The sequence below is a fragment of the Ylistrum balloti genome, unplaced genomic scaffold (assembly GCF_031769215.1).
Source record: "Ylistrum balloti isolate Yb309-2 unplaced genomic scaffold, AGI_CSIRO_Ybal_v1 Utg370742, whole genome shotgun sequence".
NCBI classification, from domain to species: domain Eukaryota; kingdom Metazoa; phylum Mollusca; class Bivalvia; order Pectinida; family Pectinidae; genus Ylistrum; species Ylistrum balloti.
In genome coordinates, this window is record NW_026782437.1 from 237,999 (window position 1) to 260,224 (window position 22,226).

Consider the following 22,226-nt stretch of genomic DNA (forward strand, 5'->3'; position numbering starts at 1 on the left):
ACTATGATGGATCATATTCCACAGACACTTTCCAGATGTTATTTTATGTAGATTATCATAGTATACATATACTTATTTCAGATAACGATCCAGTACGCTTTAAAGAAGACATCCGCACAGACATATTCTGATGACTTTTTGAAGAATGTGAGACATATAGACTAAACATTGAAATATCAATTTGGAACACTATCTCATTATATCCTTTCGGAATAATTTGTAGTCTGATATACAGAACAACGATGCCATTGTGTTTGTATTTAATTGGCTTTCTCCAGCTCTTATATGATAGCCTTATTAAATAATGATCGCAGACGTACGTTTTACATACTCAATTGATTGGAAGGAAGGGGAGGAGAGGGGCTTCTTGGAGCACTAGCTAGACTCGCTTGGCCTTGTTCTAATACACGGGTTATCTAATCTGACATACCTCGAAGTTAACACGCAAACATGTGGAGAAATATTTATCAACCAATAGAGATTATTTCACTCATATTACTTACCATACGGAACCTACAACATAGAATTACGTATGCCATATACTTGTTGTTCTAGTAGTAAATTAAGATTTTCAACACCTGTGGTTTTGTTCATCTTTTTAATTGGTTGAAATAGTGACCTGTTCTCGATATACTAATTGTTTCCCATACCACTTATCTAAGCAGTTCTGTACTCTTCACTTTAGAGGTTTCATTCTTACTTATTGCCTAGGTCGGCCATGTCTTATACCTAATGTTAATTTAACATCAATTAGTTATAGTCTTGCATTAATTAGGATTAATGCCGCATTTACTCATTACAGATATTCACTCATTACACAAAACACACTTATAATTTAATACTTATAATACTGTCGATATGTAATAGAAAGGATAAATGGAAAATATCAGGCTGGGGTTCGAACTAGCGACCCTTCGATCCATAGCCAGACACTCTACCGCTCGACTAAAGGGAAGTTATCATTAGTTAAGGCTAGAAAGGCGACTTATACTCTCAACTTCTATGCTGCTCCGTCCTTCACAAAGTTTTCGACCCTGAAGACAACAACCCAGCCTTATATCAGAGGAAACATCCCAATCTCCTGTAGCTTCTACCCTTGCGGTAGTCCGTGACGCCAAATCTGTAATAAGAAGAAGTACTGAAAAACATCGTGCCACCACTGGGGTTCGAACTAGCGATCCTTCAGTCTCTAGCTGGACACTCTGCCGCTCGTCTAAAGGGGAAATTGACACAAGCTGAGGCAAGAAAGGCAACATATTCTCAACTTCTACAGATACATGTTCATTCTACAATAGATATCCACTCATCATACAATACACACTAGATATCATACAATACATACTAGATATCCACTCACCATATAATACACACTAGATGTCATACAATACACACTAGATATCCACTCATCATACAATACACACTAGATATCCACTCATCATACAATACACTCTAGATATCATACAATACACCCTAGATATCCACTCATCATACAATACTCACTAGATATTCACTCATCATACAATACACACTAGATATCCACTCACCATACAATACACACTATTAACTCATCATGCAATACACACTAGATATCCACTCATCATGCAATACACACTAGATATCATATAATACACACTAGATATCCACTCATCATACAATACTCACTAGATATCCACTCATTATACAATACACACTAGATATCATACAATACACACTAGATATCCACTCACCATACAATACACACTAGATATCCACTCATCATACAATACACACTAGATATCCACTCATCATACAATACACTTTAGATATCATACAATACACACTAGATATCATACAATACACACTAGATATCCACTCATCATACAATACTCACTAGATATTCACTCATCATACAATACACACTAGATACCATACAATACACACTAGATATCCACTCACCATATAATACACACTAGATATCATACAATACACACTAGATATCCACTCACCATACAATACACACTATCCACTCATCATACAATACACACTAGATATCCACTCATCATACAATACACACTAGATATCATACAATACACACTAGATATCCACTCATCATACAATACACACTAGATATCATACAATACACACTAGATATCATACAATACACACTAGATATCAACTCCGAACATCTTCAATTATATTGATTACCTGCTTGATATCTACTCGTTCATCTAATCATGTTCATTACATACTGATTGGGTTATTAATCCCTAGATATCTGTTAATCTCTAGACTGGATATCCGTTCATTGTTCGGTCGATAAGGTAATTAATTCTCCTGATATTTTTCACTGCATATATAAAATTTTTCCATTAACATTCTAGATATCTTTTCATCTACATATCGGTTTTAAAGGAAGGATTTTTTTAGGGGTTTTGACTGCTGCCAATTTCTTTTGCATATTGTATCTTATACAACAAATGTTCTTAACTGAAAGAATATCGATTTCCTTATCAATAATTTATGTATCACTTGCCGCAAACGAGAGAGAGCGATCGGTTTAGCGTAAGACCAGTAAAACAAAGGTCTTGAGTTTGAATCCAATTACAGGCTTTGAAATAAGTGATGATCTCTGCACGTTATTCATAAATTGTCATACATTCAAACCTATCCTACCTATTGGAGTCCTTGCTGTTATGTATACTGTTGACAGTTGAGCTGTCATATCCCTTACATATAAAAACATATCCCTTACATATAAAAATAATCAACATAAATCCCGAAAAGTACCCATTTTACTCAATTATATACCCTAATAAAAAATATCTTTTTGTACAAAATGTCTCATTTCATGGCCTATGATACCGTCATTTTTGGTTCGAGACAACCAAACTGTGGTACGAACGACTGGTAAGGCCCGGTCGAGGTAGCCTCCCAATCGTGTTTCGATTCACAGAAGTAACAAAACAAACTCTGATTGAAGGTGCTGTAATCGAGACGAGCTGTTCAGAGATCACCACGCGACCTCATAAACTATTGGCTCTAGCAAGTCTAGATAATTCCGGGGCTCTTTTGTTTATGCAGTTGTAACGGACAAACCGGTGGAACCAAGAAACGGTCTACCCGGTTCGTTTTCGTTCCGGACCGTTTTCAGTGATAAGAATTGACACACTCTCCCTACTACGTTCATCCTGCATATTAAATTATCGAAATGTTATAATAGTATGGATTTGTTTTTTGTTGAGTATTGTGTGTCATTTAGTTGATTTAATCACAATAACGTGCTTGATCATATTCAATAAGAGCTTGGGGAAAAATGACAGTTTCTGTGTCATCTTTATATGAGGAGGCTAGGAAATAATTAATTCAGTCATACATGTATGTTATCTCTTAAACAACTGTCCCAGGGTCTTAGGATATTTGTATCATATAAGTTTTTCAGCTTTCTTTTTGCAGCAAATTGCAATAAAATATCCGAAGGTTAAAGTTGCATCATACCACTACAATGATACTACCATTTGATGAATAATTTCTTGTTTCATTTAAGGAAAACAAATGCTATTATTGTGCAGTACCTTCAGTATATCAACCACAAACTTTTTAAATGTTTGCACCAATATCCTACCTTAGTAATAATCTTAACCGTTTGTTAATACGTTCACTTGGCTCACAGCAATATTTTAGCCAAATATAGGTTGAGCTGAATTACACGAACAAACCAAATCTTTAATGCTTTATTCAAAATTTGAAAATGAGAAATGATTTTGCATCTTCTGTTTAAAATCAACAAAGTGTTCCATAGGACTATATTTACATACTCTGACATATGTCACTATAACGACATCAGTAATTAATTTGATCAGGAGTTTGGTTGTTGTATTAACTTCGCCTTTGGAATTTGATAAAGAATGTAACAATCGTGTAAAGAAACCAAACTGTTACACCTCTTATAAATTCTTACAATTCACTATTTCAAAAATAAAATGTTACAAACTGTGATACTCACCTTTCTTGAAAATAATTTTAATCAATACATGAAAATTTGAGTAATCTAATTTTAATTTGTTTGGTCTATAGTGGTAATATTTCTTTTCAGCTTATATTTTGATTTATACGTCACTTCTTTTATTTAATTTCGTGCTGATAATTGAAAAAATTAGCATCTCAATCACGTTTTTAGAGTAAAGTGAGATAAAGAAAATGGAAACTTATATTTGAAAGGTTACCTATTCCCTGATAAATAAATGATACACATCTGTGTACAGTATACTTCAAAATGTTTTTTTCATACATGGACAACGTTGGTTTATCACAGTAAAATCAACAAAGTTAATAGAAATTACACTAATTACTCAAAATACACTTACTGATTATATGCCGTTTAATTACATATTTTTTTCTTTTAAGATTGAATTTTTTATTTCTCATTCGTGATGTCTTCCATGACTTACTACTATGGTACTCTGTCAAGAAGAAAAGAACATCGAATAAGAAACAGGTTAAAGAGGTTAGTTAAATTGAATATGTAAAAAAGGTGTTTCTGATATAAAGCTAATAACTGTAGGAATTACAGAAAGAACAACTTTAATCACCTTGGCTTCATTGAGAATGCATGTTATCATTTAATAGAATTTTATCTACCAAACGTTACATGTTTTTGAATTGATTGAGAACATCATTTTTAAATAACATTTTCTGAAGAACTGGAAAGTTGTTTCTGAATAAGCAAATCAAGAATTTTCATTTTTATCATCATTTGACTATGATCTGTTTTTTTTCATAAAACAAGTAAACCGTAATACACAATTTTCTAATATTCATAAAAAATATTTATGGTCATTGACTTCTGTAATCATTTGATTATACATATGTGGTTTGGTTCGATGTTTAAATAATTGGTAGTTGATAAATAAATGATAATAAAAAATAATTGCAAAATGATTTATAGCCTGAATCAGAATATAAATATTGATGTTGTATCCTTATCTAACATTCATTTTACAAAATTTCCTCTTGAATTGACTTTGCAGAAGAATTATTATATAGAAAGTAGTCTGTCAATGAATAGATTTTATTGTTGAAAAATGTAAAAATCTGCATTAGATTCATTTTTTTTTCTTTTAACAAAGTGGTGCTGTTACAAAGTCACTATTATTGTCAGTGTCCTAAAACAATGTATCAGAGACTAGAAATTTTCAAAAATGCAAATATTCAAATTGAAGTGTCTGGTAATGTTTGTCACTGGAAAGAAAACGCGGTTCGAGCCTGTTCTGTTACGTGGAACGAAACCGTTCCACCTGCGTGCCGGCACGACCAGATAAATAAAAGCAACCCAGAGGTCCTTGAATAAAATATCACAAAATTCTCCCAGAAACCAAAGAATTATATCAGTGCTTATAGAGTTATTTCACCACTAAAAAGTTAATGTGAAATAATGTAAAAATATCATAACCCATAGATGAATCCATCATTTGAATTTTTGACGTTCTAAGCGGCATTTAGTTAATTTTTTTCCACGGTGGGGTTGAAATTTGTACGCCGTTCCCAGCCTCTCCCCTGATACCCGCACAAGAAAATCAACAACAAGAATAAATATCTCGAGAACAAAAAATCTAATCAATCTAAAAATTTCTACATAGTGGACTTAAATATTTTAGAAATGGGACACTTTGAATGAATTGATTTAGATATCGAGTTTTTTTTTTTAAATGGACGGGTGAAAACTTGTGCGTCACTCAACGGTGAAATTTTCCGATTTTTTTTTTCACAAATTAAACAAACATGCATCAGACTTGAGGAATGACCTCCCCCAAGCACGGGTCTGGGTCAAGTGTAAATATACGACCCGCGATCATGATAAATGCAAGATTAGATATCAATTATGTCCCATTTCTGGGTGAAAATGATGTATTTACAATCAGATGAGTAAAAATATTGTTTGGAATTTCAAAAAGTCTGAAATCAAACCGTATGATAGCTGTAATTGGTTTTAAAAAAAAAATCGAAAAAATTAACGGTTGAATGCTGCGTACAAGTTTTCAACCCCTGAAAAAAAAATCGAAATTTAAATTATTTCATTCACAGTGTCAGATTTTAAAAATATTAAGTACATCTATATATGAAAAAATAAGACTAATTATATATTTCATTGTCGAGATATTAATGATTTCTTAATTTCGCAGTACGGGTTTGAGGCCGGGCCCGGGAACGACGTACATAAATTCACCCGCACCCATCAAATCAAGAGAAAGGAAATTCTTGCGCAATAGATTGGTGGTTGTGTTTACATATCTGTCAGAGAGAAACTTCTGCGATAAAATGCAAACATGGATGCCAAGGAATTATTCCATGCATGCAGAACAGGCGATATCACTAAAGTGCAGTAAGTATAATTTTATTCTAACTGTTGTTTGTCAGTGTCTTGTTGTCATGTCAGTGTCTTGTTGTCAACTGCAGAGACGAATGCTTCCGAGTGACGATTAATCGGAATACTTTTGGCCTGTTATGATAAGAGTTCTGGCCATAAACGAAAAGCAGTGCTATGAGAAAATGTTTCTGTGTTTTTTTTTTCCATTTCACCACTGCTACGACTGCACACAACTGTGCAACACATTAGTTTGTGCAGCAGGGCGTGAGTTAGTGACAGCTGTGTTTCACTGCATAAAATGTATCTATGTACAAAACAACCACAAGTGACAACATGATATTAAGTGCAAACAAATCTTCAGGTTTGCTGAACTGTTCTGAAATGTTGTCATAAAGTAAATTCACCTCGCATCGAAGAGCATGCATAGAAAGTCATTATTAGACAAGAATTAGAATACTGCTTTTCAGTTTACGATTTACAACACACAAACTATATAGAATAACTAGAAAATGTACCATAGGGAACAGTAAGTACAGCAAATCAAATAATACAACAAACAAAATCCATGGCCAATATGCAGAACAATTTTAAGCAAATGCCTCATTCAATATGTGCAGCTATAAACACAAATATCTTGATCCCAGCAGATCACAGAACAAGACTTCAGACACAGCAAGTCATCCAAAGACACAAGTACTCCTTTTTCTTCCTTTACACTATCATGCAATAGAACCTCCTCCCCATCGCATTCATTAAATACATGCATGTACAACACCCACAGAATTGTTGGCATCTAGGTACAATGTAACTCAATTTGGTGACTAGCTGGAATCCTGACTAAGCAGGGTGTTTTTAATTACTCCTTCCTATAACAGGATCTTCACCAAAATTCAAGATCATAATTTGATAAAAAGATCTTCTGTGACTTTTTCCCAATAACCAAAAGGTCAAGAATCAAGTATTTAGCTGGTATGTTCCTGGGATGGAGCATGACTAAATTATGTTATCAAATTACCTTGACCCATATTCAGGGTCATAAGAGTCAAATTTGTTGCACAATTAAAAAGATTTGTTCTCATTATCCAAAAGCCTAAGATGATGATATTTGCCTAATAGTTTCCTGAGATGAAGCACCTTTGAATCCACTTACAGGATGTATATCATCTAAACTATTTTACTATTAGCAGTAAAGAAACACAGGCCCATTGGGCCTATTGTTTTCTTTGGAATGGAAGGAAAAAGGATGGGGAAGGCAAGATGGATTATATCAATTCAGACAGAGTTTTGACACTCAGATTGATAAAAAATTGTAAATTTGTATGTTTAACATGAAAAATAAACATAAATAGTTAACTTTCTGTTAATCCTTGATTTAGATTTTGTTTCTAGGCATTTGTTTGGATTAGCAGAGTTTGAATCATGGTCTCATTGATGCTCTGACACAGATTGATATAGCCAGACAATAACAGTGATGAGGATGACAATCCTTGTAAAACAGACCTTCGGTTTATGTTACAGATATTTATTTGAACAGAAAGAAGTTGAATTAAATCTAACAGACAAGTGGGACAGTTCTCCACTGTAAGTATTAATAAAAATTCCATCAATGATGAAAAAACATGCTGAGGTTATAAATAGTAAGTATTGGCTTGTGACATGCTAGTTTTTATGTCCCTACTATGAACTTTGGGCATATTAGTTTTTGCCATCCAAGTATGTCCATTTTGTCTTGCCAACTCACACCTCATCATATTCCAAATCAATATCATATACTGAGAACGTCTTATCAGATTTGGTTCATATTTACCTTACATTGATGTTGTATATATAAACATCTGCATCTTATTGGATTCTGGATTGCCCAGGAGCTGGCTTACATTTGTCCCTTAAGGACATGTCCTGGATTTGTGTATGTTTTCCATCACAATCCCGTGAATGATTATGTATATTTTACTCTGTAGAAGGATTTTTGTTTTCCAATATAAATATATACATGTATATATACAGATACTAACATGTGCATGCACCATACTAATAGTCTCATATACTAATATGTACATGCACCTTATCTAGTCACTAATAAATCCCTGATGATAATAGTCCCCGATATCTAGTCAAGAATAAGACCCAGATACTAACATGTGCATGCACCATATCTAGTCAAGAAGAAGTCCCAGAAACTAACTTGTGCATGCACCATATCAAGTCACCAATAAGTTCTTGATACTAATAGTCCCAGATACTTACAAGTGCATGTACAATATCTAGTGACCAACTGGTCCCTGATACTAATAGTGTAACATGTGCATGCACCGTATTTAGTCAACAATAACTCCCTGCTCAAGAATAAGCCCACCCCATTCGGTATTACTGCTAAGTAATCATATATCATTGTAGCATTATGCTTTCATTGTACAATAATTATAAATCCATGTATATCAAAAGCCAACATTGTGACTTTGAGTAAGAACTTATCTATTGGTCAAATTGTACTACGCATGTAAATATTATGTTATATTATAGAGTGTCTGTTTTTTTCTGTTTAGGTACTATGCCTGTTTATGTGGACATGAAGAGCTTGTCAATTATCTTTTGGAAAATGGTAATTATGAGTTGATGTTTTCTTAGGAGCAAAAGTTACTGTAAGTTAAAATAATGTGCCTGTCAGTCCAAACCTTCTTTGATTAACTCGTTGAATTTTTCTAAATAGAAATGGATCTTTGCTGGGGTTATCCCAGGTGGATTGAAGATTTAAAGCTGTTCAGATAGGGTCATAGACTACCAAAGGGAGGGAAAGAAAGAGAGATATTTAACTACTAGCTTCTGAGAGAGAAAGAAATAAAAAGGAATTGATATCGCTACTTGTTTGATTAACTTCTGTTCTGGAACTATAAAATTGAAATAGGGGTTAGGAATGACTTAACCCAGGAAGTGTAATAGGATCTTTCACCCCTTGGAGGTTAAATAGAGGGAAATGGGAAAGGTTAGATAGAAGGATCTTAACCCAAAGGAAAAGGTTGTATAGATGTATCTCAACCCAAGAGGTAAGAAGCATATCAACCCAAGGGGAAATGTTAGATATAGGGAACTCAATCAAAGGTGAAAGGTAAAATAGAGGGATCTCAACCCAAGGGAAACGGTGAGGGAGAGGGATCTCAACCCAAAGGGAAAGGTTAGAGGAGTCTCAACCCAAAGAAATGGTAAGATAGAGCGATCTCAACCCAAGAGGAAAGGTGAAAAAGAGGGATCTCAATCCAAGGGAAAAGGTGAGAAAGAGGGATCTCAATCCAAGGGAAAAGGTGAGAAAGAGGGATCTCAACCCGAGGTAAAAGGTGAGAAAGAGGGATCTCAACCCGAGGGAAAAGGTGAGAAAGAGGGATCTCAATCCAAGGTAAAAGGTGAGAAAGAGGGATCTCAATCCGAGGGAAAAGGTGAGAAAGAGGGATCTCAATCCGAGGGAAAAGGTGAGAAAGAGGGATCTCAATCCAAGGTAAAAAGGTGAGAAAGAGGGATCTCAATCCAAGGTAAAAGGTGAGAGAGAGGAATCTCAGTCCAAGGGAAAAGGTGAGAAAGAGGGATCTCAACCCGAGGGAAAAGGTGAGAAAGAGGGATCTCAATCCAAGGTAAAAAGGTGAGAAAGAGGGATTTCAATCCGAGGGAAAAGGTGAGAAAGAGGGATCTCAATCCGAGGGAAAAGGTGAGAAAGAGGGATCTCAATCCAAGGTAAAAAGGTGAGAAAGAGGGATCTCAATCCAAGGTAAAAGGTGAGAGAGAGGAATCTCAGTCCAAGGGAAAAGGTGAGAAAGAGGGATCTCAACCCGAGGGAAAAGGTGAGAAAGAGGGATCTCAATCCAAGGTAAAAAGGTGAGAAAGAGGGATTTCAATCCGAGGGAAAAGGTGAGAAAGAGGGATCTCAATCCGAGGGAAAAGGTGAGAAAGATGGATCTCAATCCGAGGGAAAAGGTGAGAAAGAGGGATCTCAATCCAAGGTAAAAAGGTGAGAAAGAGGGATCTCAACCCGAGGTAAAAGGTGAGAAAGAGGGATCTCAACCCGAGGGAAAAGGTGAGAAAGAGGGATCTCAATCCAAGGTAAAAGGTGAGAAAGAGGGATCTCAATCCGAGGGAAAAGGTGAGAAAGAGGGATCTCAATCTGAGGGAAAAGGTGAGAAAGAGGGATCTCAATCCAAGGTAAAAAGGTGAGAAAGAGGGATCTCAATCCGAGGGAAAAGGTGAGAAAGAGGGATCTCAATCCGAGGGAAAAGGTGAGAAAGAGGGATCTCAATCCAAGGTAAAAAGGTGAGAAAGAGGGATCTCAGTCCAAGGGAAAAGGTGAGAAAGAGGGATCTCAACCCGAGGGAAAAGGTGAGAAAGAGGGATCTCAATCCAAGGTAAAAAGGTGAGAAAGAGGGATTTCAATCCGAGGGAAAAGGTGAGAAAGAGGGATCTCAATCCGAGGGAAAAGGTGAGAAAGATGGATCTCAATCCGAGGGAAAAGGTGAGAAAGAGGGATCTCAATCCAAGGTAAAAAGGTGAGAAAGAGGGATCTCAATCGGAGGGAAAAGGTGAGAAAGAGGGATCTCAATCCGAGGGAAAAGGTGAGAAAGAGGGATCTCAATCCAAGGAAAAAGGTGAGAGAGAGGGATCTCAATCCAAGGGAAAGGTTAGAGGGATCTTAACCAGAGGGAAAAGGTGAGAGAGGGATCTCAACCCAGAGGGAAAGGTTAGAGGGATCTCATTCCCAGGGAAAAGGTGAGAGAGGGATTTCAACCAAAGGGAAAAGGTGAGAAAGAGGGATCTCAATCCAAGGGAAAAGGTGAGAGAGAGGGATCTCAACCCTAAGGGAAATGTCAGAGGGGTTTCAACCCAAGGAAAAAGGTTAGAGAGGGATCTCAATCCAAGGTAAAAGGTGAGAGAGAGGAATCTCAGTCCAAGGGAAAAGGTGAGAAAGAGGGATCTCAATCCGAGGAAAAGGTGAGAAAGAGGGATCTCAATCCGAGGAAAAGGTGAGAAAGAGGGATCTCAATCCAAGGTAAAAAGGTGAGAAAGAGGGATTTCAATCCGAGGGAAAAGGTGAGAAAGAGGGATCTCAATCGGAGGGAAAAGGTGAGAAAGAGGGATCTCAATCCAAGGAAAAAGGTGAGAGCGAGGGATCTCAATCCAAGGAAAAGGTTAGAGGGATCTAAACCCGAGGGAAAAGGTGAGAGAGGGATCTCAACCCAGAGGGAAAGGTTAGAGGGATCTCATTCCCAGGGATAAGGTGAGAGAGGGATTTCAACCAAAGGGAAAGGTCAGAGGAGTCTCAACCCCAAGAAATGGTAAGATAGAGTGATCTCAATCCGAGGGAAAAGGTGAGAAAGAGGGATCTCAATCCAAGGTAAAAAGGTGAGAAAGAGGGATTTCAATCCGAGGGAAAAGGTGAGAAAGAGGGATCTCAATCCGAGGGAAAAGGTGAGAAAGAAGGATCTCAATCCAAGGGAAAAGGTGAGAAAGAGGGATCTCAATCCGAGGGAAAAGGTGAGAAAGAGGGATCTCAATCCAAGGTAAAAAGGTAAGAAAGAGGGATCTCAATCCGAGGGAAAAAGTGAGAAAGAGGGATCTCAATCCGAGGGAAAAGCTGAGAAAGAGGGATCTCAATCCAAGGAAAAAGGTGAGAGAGAGGGATCTCAATCCAAGGGAAAGGTTAGAGGGATCTCAACCCGAGGGAAAAGGTGAGAGAGGGATCTCAACCCAGAGGGAAAGGTTAGAGGGATCTCAACCCGAGGGAAAAGGTGAGAAAGAGGGATCTCAACCCAGAGGGAAAGGTTAGAGGGATTTCATTCCCAGGGAAAAGGTAAGAGAGGGATTTCAACCAAAGGGAAAAGGTGAGAAAGAGGGATCTCAATCCAAGGGAAAAGGTGAGAGAGAGGGATCTCAACCCTAATGGAAATGTCAGAGGGGTTTCAACCCGAGGAAAAAGGTTAGAGAGGGATCTCAATCCAAAGGGAAAGGTTAGAGGGATCTCAATCCAAGGGAAAGGTTAAAGGGATCTCAACCCAAAGGGAAAGGTCAGAGGAGTCTCAACCCCAAGAAATGGTAAGATAGAGTGATCTCAATCCAAGGGGAAAGGTTAGATAGAGGGATCTCAACCCAAAGGGAAAGGTTATAGGGGTCTCAACCTGAGGCAAAAGGTTAGAGAGGGATCTCAACCTAAAGGGAAAGGTTATAAGGGTCTCACCCGAGGCAAAAGGTGAGAGAGGGATCTCAATTCAAAGGGAAATTTTAGAGGGGTCTCAACCCAAGGGAAATGGTAAGATAGAGGGAACTCAATCCAAGGGGAAATATTTGATAGAGGGATCTCAATCCAAGGAAAAGGTTAGATAAAGGGATTTCAATCCAAGGGAAAAGGTGATTGAATTTTTAAAAAAATGAAGCTATCAGAGTGTTTGCAACTATGTCATCTTTTCCCGAGGATTTTGATCCACCTCTCTCACTAACATGTGACATCATAAAAATAAAAAGGTTATTGGATAGTTGGCATGTTGTGGTGAATTGTTACTATGACATCATACTGATGTCCTGACAGGTCAATCTCCTAGTTTCAACCCTAGGGTGAAGTAAAGAAATCCTACACTGGTATACACATGGATATACTTGTTCAGGGAAAAAGAGCAAGAAAATATCTGCTGTTACTTGTGGTAAAAGTATACGACAGTTGTCGTGGTAAGAGGAAGAGTCTCCTTCTCCATATTTTACGTGTCATACTAATAGAAAATGTCATCTTAAATTTAGACAGAGTTACTCAGAACGATGTTTTTGCCTTTTGCAATGACTTCAGATGATCAGATGTTCTAAGTGGTCCTCGTACTGAACACATGTATCTTACATACATGTACAAAGAATTAAAAGACATGGTCCTGTAAATACATGATGTAAACACATGATGTAAATACATGATGTCTGATGATCCAGGTTCGTGTTTAATGCTTTGCAGAGTACAATAACTTTGTGACATTTTTATAGGTGCTCGATGTGAGGCTAATACATTCGAGGGTGAGCGTTGTCTTTATGGAGCTCTGACAGACAAAATCAGGAACCTCCTGAAGTGTTACAATGTTATCTCCTCAAAGCAATTGAGACGAGATTTATATGAAGAGTTTCTCCGTAGGTAAGTATTGTCAGTGACCAGTGTCTCAGGAGTCAAGAAACATTATATGTTTAAGAATAGAAACATACGAATATAAGAACTATAGTGCCATTCTGAAGACAAGAATAATTTTTCAGTGGAGGTAGAACATTTTACTTTTTCATCGGTGATTTTATCACCAAGTAAAGAAAGGTTAATTGTAAAGGAAATGCGATGAAAAAGAAACTGGTGGCTTATGATAAATGGTTGGCTGTCAGTAAATTGTATATGTTCAAACAAGGAGTATTCCTCTGTCTTAGCTTGGTAAAATCTAAGTTAATTGTTGGTCATTTATACACAGTAAAATCCTTGTAAATTGTCTGTTGTTTACATATAGTAAAATCTTAGTAAATGTCTGTTGTTTGCTTACTGTAAAATCTCAGTAAAAGTCTGTTGTTTATATACAGTAAAATTTTAGTAAAAGTCTGTTGTTTACATACAGTAAAATTTTAGTAAAAGTCTGTTGTTTATATACAGTAAAATTTTAGTAAAAGTCTGTTGTTTACATACAGTAAAATTTTAGTAAAAGTCTGTTGTTTACATATAGTAAAATCTTAGTAAATGTCTGTCATTTACATATAGTAAAATTTTAGTAAGATATATCCACAGCATCGAGACATAATGTCATCATCTGGTAGAACTGTTGTGCCTATATTTCAGACTGTTGGAGGACAGTGCTTATAGTGATGTAACCTTCAATGTTCATGGTGAAATGTTCCCAGTTCATCGATGCATACTGGCAGCTAGATGTGAATACTTTGCCACCATGTTCAGAACAAAGTGGCTTGGTCGACGAGTCATCACCATTAAACATTCATTGGTAAGCAAACTATATATAAAAAATCAAGTATATTAGATAGGAACTTTAATGACTTTGTTAATATTTGTCTTTATCTGGAGTTGGAAGGTTATTTCAAACATTCATTTATTGTGATGTTACAGACTTTGGTGTAGGCCAGTGTGGTTAAATGATATCTAGATACCATATGTTATTATAATATCATTTATCATTATACTAAGGCCAGCTATTGAATCTAGTCTATCCTGGCCATGGTGATTTCTCTATGAAGAGTCCCTGGCCTCAAAGGGTTTCAATTTTATGACATTAGCCAGTACAAGAGTCTTTAATTGTTTAACATCTTTCTCTTTAAACCAAATTTGTCTTAACATAGTCATCATACCAGGTGCTCTCAATTACATTTTTTTAACAAGAAATTATTTAAAATCCAAACTATATTTATGATAGTGCCGTTTTTTAATGAACATTATATTTCTTTCAAATTATAGGTTGTACCAGTTGCTTTCAAGTCAATTCTTCAGTACCTTTATACAGGTAACTTATTAGGTCATCAGACCGAAAAGGGTCAGATGACCTATTGCGACGCCTTTTGTCCAGCGGCGTCCATCGTATGTCGTCCCTCACAAACATTTTCAACTTTTTCTCAAGTTCTACATGTCTCATTGAGCTGAAACTTACTTGAAATGATTGTGACATGATCCTGACCAAAGTTTGTTAATTTCGGGTTGGTCCGAAATCCAACATGCCCGCCATCTTGAAAACACATTTTCAACTTCTCAAGTTCAAAATTTGAAATCTTGTATTTTATGTCAGATGACCGTTAAGGCTCATGGTCCTCTTGTTTTATGATTACATCTGTCTATTGATTTTTTTTCATTTAATAAAGAATATTGTTTGTATGTGTAGGGTACATGGACACTCATGTTGACAACGTAGAAGACTGCCTGCGATTGGCCAAACAATGTCGTCTACAAGGTCTTATGGAGGAAATTGATGAGCGCATCAAAAAGTTTCAATCATTTGGTAGGTTTCTTTGTTTTTAATTATCATATTGAATATTTTATCACCTATTCTTGAACAGTCTGACATAATTACAAATTTTTGTATACGTGTTCACATAATTAAGGTACTTAGACATGGATAAAAGAATAGAGTATACATCCAACTGTAGAACAAGTATACGGGTCATATTGGAGTGTCTATTTAGGACAGAAATTTAAATTAAGAAGTCTGAGAGTCTTTTCCTGTAAGGATAATCTCCAGTTCATATTATTGTTATAACACACACACACACACACACACACACACACACACACACACACACCCTCTCACACACACACACACACATTGAGATCATAGATATAGAGTGGAAATGATATCTAGTTTGATGTGGATTTGTGCATTTTCTGCATCATTTGCCAGAATATTTAATTTGGTGATTAAAGGATATTAAATTTGTTTCCATTTGTATGTGTTTGTAAAACTCCTCACAAGTTTTGAGTCTCCTGTTGGTAAACAGTCTGTTTGTCTGTCTGAAACTTTTGATTAAAGATGTTGGTGAATGGTTTACAATTACTTATCATTCATGGAGAAGTTTTTCTAGGATGCTGATAAAAAGAGGTTCTTTAAGGAATTTATTGTTCATTATTTCTCTTTAATTTGGGACTTGTTTGGGACTTATATTTTTTGTTCAAAATCTTCATATCAAAGTTAATTGCTCTCCATGTACATAATAAAAGGATTCTGCAGGATTAAACATGGTTGTTGTGGGTACAAATAGTGATAATATAAAATATAAAAGATATAGGCACCATCCTTATTAATGGTTACAGTGTAGTAGTTTAATATAGGGAACCATGTAGGGGTTGACAGGGGACATGTTTTTCTTTAGCAATGTTCAGTATGCTTGTTCATCTTGGGTCGCCAAACGCTTGCTAAGATAAAACATTTCTAGACTTTTAAGTCATACATGAAATTGAGACAAATTTTAAGATCTTAAATTTATTGCATATAAACTGAGTTTACTTAATGCTTTCACAAAGATTACCGTAACCTGTTTGGTTTCTTCCTCCAGAGATGTTGAAGCCTGGTGTTACCGTGACAACGATAACCATAGAACCCACCCTACATAATACTAAGTTACAAGAGGATCTAGGCAGACTTGGTGACTTAGCTCTGCCAAATGAACTGTGTAGTGATGTAGGTCATTTAAATGTTTTGGAATATAGTATATTTTGGTGTATTGTGTCCTAAAGCAGTGAAAAGAAGCATACAAGTGATACATTTATCAGCTAATACTTCAAATAAGACCTCTTAAGAAAGCCTGGTAATGCAGACATTCATTTATAGTGCTGATATGTAGAATTAGAAGCAGAACTTATTTTATTACTGTTCTATAAGCCTATCCCCTGATTTCATGTCAGAATTAGTATGTCGGGCCCCATCAGCTTACTAAAGGACAAATATGTCTGTTATGTATTGGATGGCCATGTCAGGCAATTTATCCAAGATTGATTACAAGGCAACAGGTAGCTACTTTGATAGTTAAAGTTTGAAATCTCATCATCCATTAACAAAATTACAAGATGATAAATATTCTACCATTTATTTTACCCGATAATGAATATTCTACCAATTATTTTTACTGGAAAATAATCTGCCTGATGATAAATATTCTTCTAGTTAATTTAATTCAGATTATTTTACCTGATGATAAATATTCTTCTAGTTAATTTTTAATTCAGATTATTTTACCTGATGATAAATATTCTTCTAGTTAATTTAATTCAGATTATTTTACCTGATGATAAATATTCTTCTAGTTAATTTAATTCAGATTATTTTACCTGATGATAAATATTCTTCTAGTTAATTTAATTCAGATTATTTTACCTGATGATAAATATTCTTCTAGTTAATTTAATTCAGATTATTTTACCTGATGATAAATATTCTTCTAGTTAATTTAATTCAGATTATTTTACCTGATGATAAATATTCTTCTAGTTAATTTAATTCAGATTATTTTACCTGATGATAAATATTCTTCTAGTTAATTTAATTCAGATTATTTTACCTGATGATAAATATTCTTCTAGTTAATTTAATTCAGATTATTTTACCTGATGATAAATATTCGTCTGGTTAATTTAATTCAATTATTTTACCTGATGATAAATATTCTTCCACCTGATGATAAATATTCTTCTAGTTATTTTAATTCAGGTTATTTTACCTGATGATAAATATTCTTCTAGTTAATTTAATTCAGATTATTTTACCTGATGATAAATATTCTTCTAGTTAATTTAATTCAGATTATTTTACCTGATGATAAATATTCTACTAGTTATTTTAATTCAGGTTATTTTACCTGATGATAAATATTCTTCTAGTTAATTTAATTCAGATTATTTTACCTGATGATAAATATTCTTCTAGTTAATTTAATTCAGGTTATTTTACCTGATGATAAATATTCTTCTAGTTAATTTAATTCAGATTATTTTACCTGATGATAAATATTCTTCTAGTTAATTTAATTCAGATTATTTTACCTGATGATAAATATTCTTCTAGTTAATTTAATTCAGATTATTTTACCTGATGATAAATATTCTTCTAGTTAATTTAATTCAGATTATTTTACCTGATGATAAATATTCTACTAGTTAATTTAATTCAGATTATTTTACCTGATGATAAATATTCTTCTAGTTATTTTAATTCAGATTATTTTACCTGATGATAAATATTCTTCTAGTTATTTTAATTCATGATAAATATTCTACCAATTTTTTTCTGACAAATAATCTAACAGATTATTTTACCTGATGATAAATATTCTGCTAGTCACTTTACCTGGTGATAAATATTCTACCAGATTTATTTTACCTGATGATAAATCTACAAGATTTATTTTGCTTGATTATAAATATTTTGCCATAGTTGTTTTACGTGGTGGTAGAAATTTTGCCAGTTAATTTGCTAGCTGATGATTTTTTGTTTACTACAGATTTTCCAGGCTCTTGGAAACATTCCCTTTGCAGGGTTAGAGGATTTGCCAATCTACCCAGATATTTGTTTTGTTGTAGAGGAACACAAATTTCTTTGTCATAAGGTAAAGTTTACAGTTTTGAGTAGCTTGAATCTTACACCCTGATCATTTTGTTGGAGATGATATGAGTATATAATGACAGGATGTCTGAAGTGTTCTATTTATAGTTATGATGGTCAGGTCATAGAAGAAATGAATGGTGAAAATTAGCTCTAAGTTTCATAGAATTAGACGAGGAAAGAATTTTTTGACAGTGCATATCAATTTTTATAAATGTAAAACATTCTTAAATGAAATTTTAATTTTAAGACTGCTCAAGTAAAGAAGTCTCGGGGTCATTGTGATTTGAAATGCTTGGTCTCAAAAAGTATTAATATGTTGTTCTTTTCTGTAGGTGTTTTTCTGTGGCAGAAGTGACTTTTTTAAGGCCTTGCTGGTAGATCACTTTGGAGAATCAAATGTGTCAGAAGACAATCTGCCTTTGATTCCCATCAACGAAATCACGACAGAAAATTTCAGGCAGCTAATGTATTACTTATACCAGGATAGCTGTGAGGTAGGTCAAGGTCATCATAATATCTAGGTGTAATGTAAGTGAAGGTCATGTCAGTTGTGATATACAATATAAGATGAGGTTCCCACTGCAGTGATATAAGTCAGGGTCATGATAACAGGAATATGCAATGTAGATCAAGGGCTTAGCAGCTGTGATATACAATATAGGTTGAGGTCCCCACTGCTGTGATGTAGGTCAAGGTCATAGCAACTATTATATACACTATAGGTTAAGGTACAATAGCCTGATGTAGGTCAAGGACATAACTAAATTCATAGAAAGTGAAATAGCTGTAATCTGCAAGGTCAAGGTTAATAAGGATGTAAATAATGTCAAGGTCAAGGACATAGATAAATTCATAGAATGTGAAATAGCTGTAATCTAGAAGGTCAAGGTTAATAAGGATGTAAAGAAGGTAAAGGTCAAGGACATAGATAAATTCATAGAATGTGAAATAGCTGTAATCTAGAAGGTCAAGGTTGATAAGGATGTAAAGAATGTAAAGGTCATGGTATTTTGTAGTTATATTGTAAGTTGAGCTGATAACAGCAAGATTGCAGGCAAAGGTCAGACCAGGTTTAGTGTAAATTTAAAGTCAGAGATGTAAAGAATCTTATTCAAGAAAGGAAAATGAATGAAGGAAGTAAACATGAATATGTATGTAAATTATTGACAAAAGTGAACTGCACCAAAGTGTATACAACATGTATTAAAATATTCTTTTCCATGTTTTGTACTTTTGTACCACATAAAGTATTTGTTTATATAATACAATGTTAACTTCCATTCCAGTTGACCAAGGAAACAGTGGTTGACATGCTTAAACTTGCTGACCAGTACCTGTTAATGGGACTGAAGAGACTCTGTGCAAACAATATTAGCAAGTATATAAACACTGACACCGTTCTACAGATACTGGTCTTGGCTAGACTGTTCAACCTTCGAAGGCTTGCTGATCAGTGCTGTGAGTTCATGGCCAACAATTTACAGGAGGTATGCCTTAAGATCAAACTTGCTTCCTGAAATTTTCAGGGGAGTTTATTGTTGCTACAATGTTAATATCTTCAGAAGTAATAATAAGAGACCTTTAAAAAATCTATAAACCTAGCTCTCACCTATTCGGAAGTTTAGACACCATGAAATCACGGAAGAAGAATAAGTATGATAATGATAAGAAACAGAACATTAACAATAGGTCTACTCACCAGTTAGTAAAACGCCTAATAAACCTATGAAAGTGAATCTCCAAAATTTTTTTGTAAGTGTAATGTTCTAAGTGATGTTACACGATCACCATTGATGATTTGTTTTACTGATAGTAACTTTCTTGCAATTTTACATATCTAACTATTAGATGCTGTATATATTATCAATGTGTATAAACCATTTTACTAGTTTGTCATTTTTGTGCAATGATACAATCATTGATTGATCCAGCATCACTGCCATTAAGAGACAATTATTTTTTCATTATCATTGGGTAGAAGAAGGGAATATAAAGGTGTAATAAGCTAATTTTGATATTCACAGTATTATGCTACTAAATTGTTATTATATTGATCTTTTCAACAGAACTTTTAACTGAACATAAACAATAAATGGTTTCAATACTTTAGTTTTCCATGTTGCTCCCTTCAAATGTACATTTTTTACATAAGAGCATGGGCGGAGAATCTGGATGACTATGTCCTTATAACAACTTATTCTGAATAACCAGAAAATCTTAGATATTGAAATTTCACCAGTAACATGCTGATATGATTGCTTCCAATTTTGTACAACTGCACAACTGCGTTAAATTCTTAACAGGTTGTTGAAACCTGTTCCGTCACTTTTCAATGTTACACAACTTAATTAATAAACAGATGAATGATGCAGACCAATTGAGCCTCTTGTTTATGCACATTTTCTGATTAGATTGTGGTTAAATGTCACAAATTAAAGAAAAGAATCAACATAAAACCAACCTATTTAGTAATTTGATTTTATGTTGGGAGCTTGGTCAAATATGATGTCTTTTATGATTATGGATTCTCTTTGAGATACATATGTAACTGAGCTTTGAAGTTTCCTGAAATGGAATTCTAGTACTGGTATACTTGCTTTATTGTCTGCACATAAAACTATCCGATAGAAAATGTTAAGGGGCAAACTTAAGTTTTTAACTTAACATACAATTTGATATTTTTTGTTTTGGTGATAGGTTATGGAGTTAGATGATTTTGCAGAGCTGGTGAGACAAGATGCTGCCAATCTCGAATGTCGTGAAGATACTGATACTTTGGAAATCATTGATGATATTCGTTACAACATCACAAACTATGTCCAGACTTTCAGCGACATGATGGAAGCAGAAGAGAAACTGCGAATGATTGACGACTTTCTTGAGAACATGAATATAGATGCTTAAAAACCATCTGGAAAAATGTTTATCTGTTGTTATCAAATCAGTTTCAGGATATTTCTGTTCATTTTTATAAAAAAAACATAGGTAACACAGAGGAGAAAATGTACTAGATCCACAACAGGAGACATGATTCACCTGTTCAGTTTACTAAATAAAGTGCTTGTAGATTATGAGAAATTTCTCCATTTACAGAAAACATTTTATATGTAAAGACTAACTGCTAACCATTAATACTGGTAATTGTGATATATTTATTACCAAAATTTTAAATGGAAATGGCGATATGTCATTAACTCAGTAAATCATGTTTTTTTTTTTCTTTTTCGTTGCTTGAACAGTTTTTTATTAACTTTATTTAAAGAATAAAGAACACATTAACTTTTTCCCCCACCATTGGTTATGATCTCTGAAAATAATTTATTGCCAAATAGAAGTGACATGATAATGGTTGCCCCACACACACACCCAAAAACCCACACCCTCTGCAATTTTATAGCAATTACTGCCTTGTATAGTATCAGATACCTAAGTCATTCATGTGCAGCTATTTCTGGAGATAATATAGTACAAATGTATCTGAAATATGATTGAAATTATTTATAAAATCTAGTTGTATTTCATATTTGTGTAAACTTAGTTTGAAAAAACATCATATATAAAAGGTTCAATCGCAATTTTATATGACCATAGCAATTACTGCCTTGTATAGTATCAGATACCTAAGTCATTCATGTGCAGCTATTTCTGGAGATAATATAGTACAAGAATATAGTATAAGAAATTGTTCCAATATGAAATCATTTAGCGAGTCCCTGACACAGAACAATAGTATCCAGTTAAAAGCAGTAAGGATTAATTAGCAACAGGTTACAAAAATGTTGGTTCAGATCTGTGTTGGGGCA

General features: G+C 34.6%; 1 protein-coding gene across 1 annotated transcript; it reads left to right on the forward strand.

Moving 5' to 3' along the window:
• The first annotated feature begins 6,245 nt into the window (after positions 1-6,245).
• LOC132557970 (ankyrin repeat and BTB/POZ domain-containing protein 1-like) lies at positions 6,246-21,694 on the forward strand. Its single transcript, XM_060222499.1, has 12 exons — positions 6,246-6,358; positions 7,862-7,924; positions 8,890-8,945; positions 13,343-13,487; positions 14,166-14,325; positions 14,793-14,838; positions 15,211-15,327; positions 16,379-16,503; positions 18,320-18,424; positions 18,756-18,917; positions 19,710-19,910; positions 21,121-21,694. Exons 1-12 carry the CDS (start codon positions 6,303-6,305, stop codon positions 21,325-21,327), a joined length of 1,443 nt encoding a protein of 480 aa, XP_060078482.1. The 5' UTR covers positions 6,246-6,302; the 3' UTR covers positions 21,328-21,694.
• The last annotated feature ends 532 nt before the right edge of the window (positions 21,695-22,226 follow it).

Coding starts and splice junctions, on each gene's coding strand:
- LOC132557970 (XM_060222499.1), top strand. CDS start 6,303: ATGGATGCCAAGGAATTATTCCATGCATGCAGAACAGGCGATATCACT. Junction 6,359..7,861: donor GGCGATATCACTAAAGTGCA/GTAAGTATAATT, acceptor TTTATGTTACAG/ATATTTATTTGAACAGAAAG. Junction 19,911..21,120: donor TGGCCAACAATTTACAGGAG/GTATGCCTTAAG, acceptor TTTTGGTGATAG/GTTATGGAGTTAGATGATTT.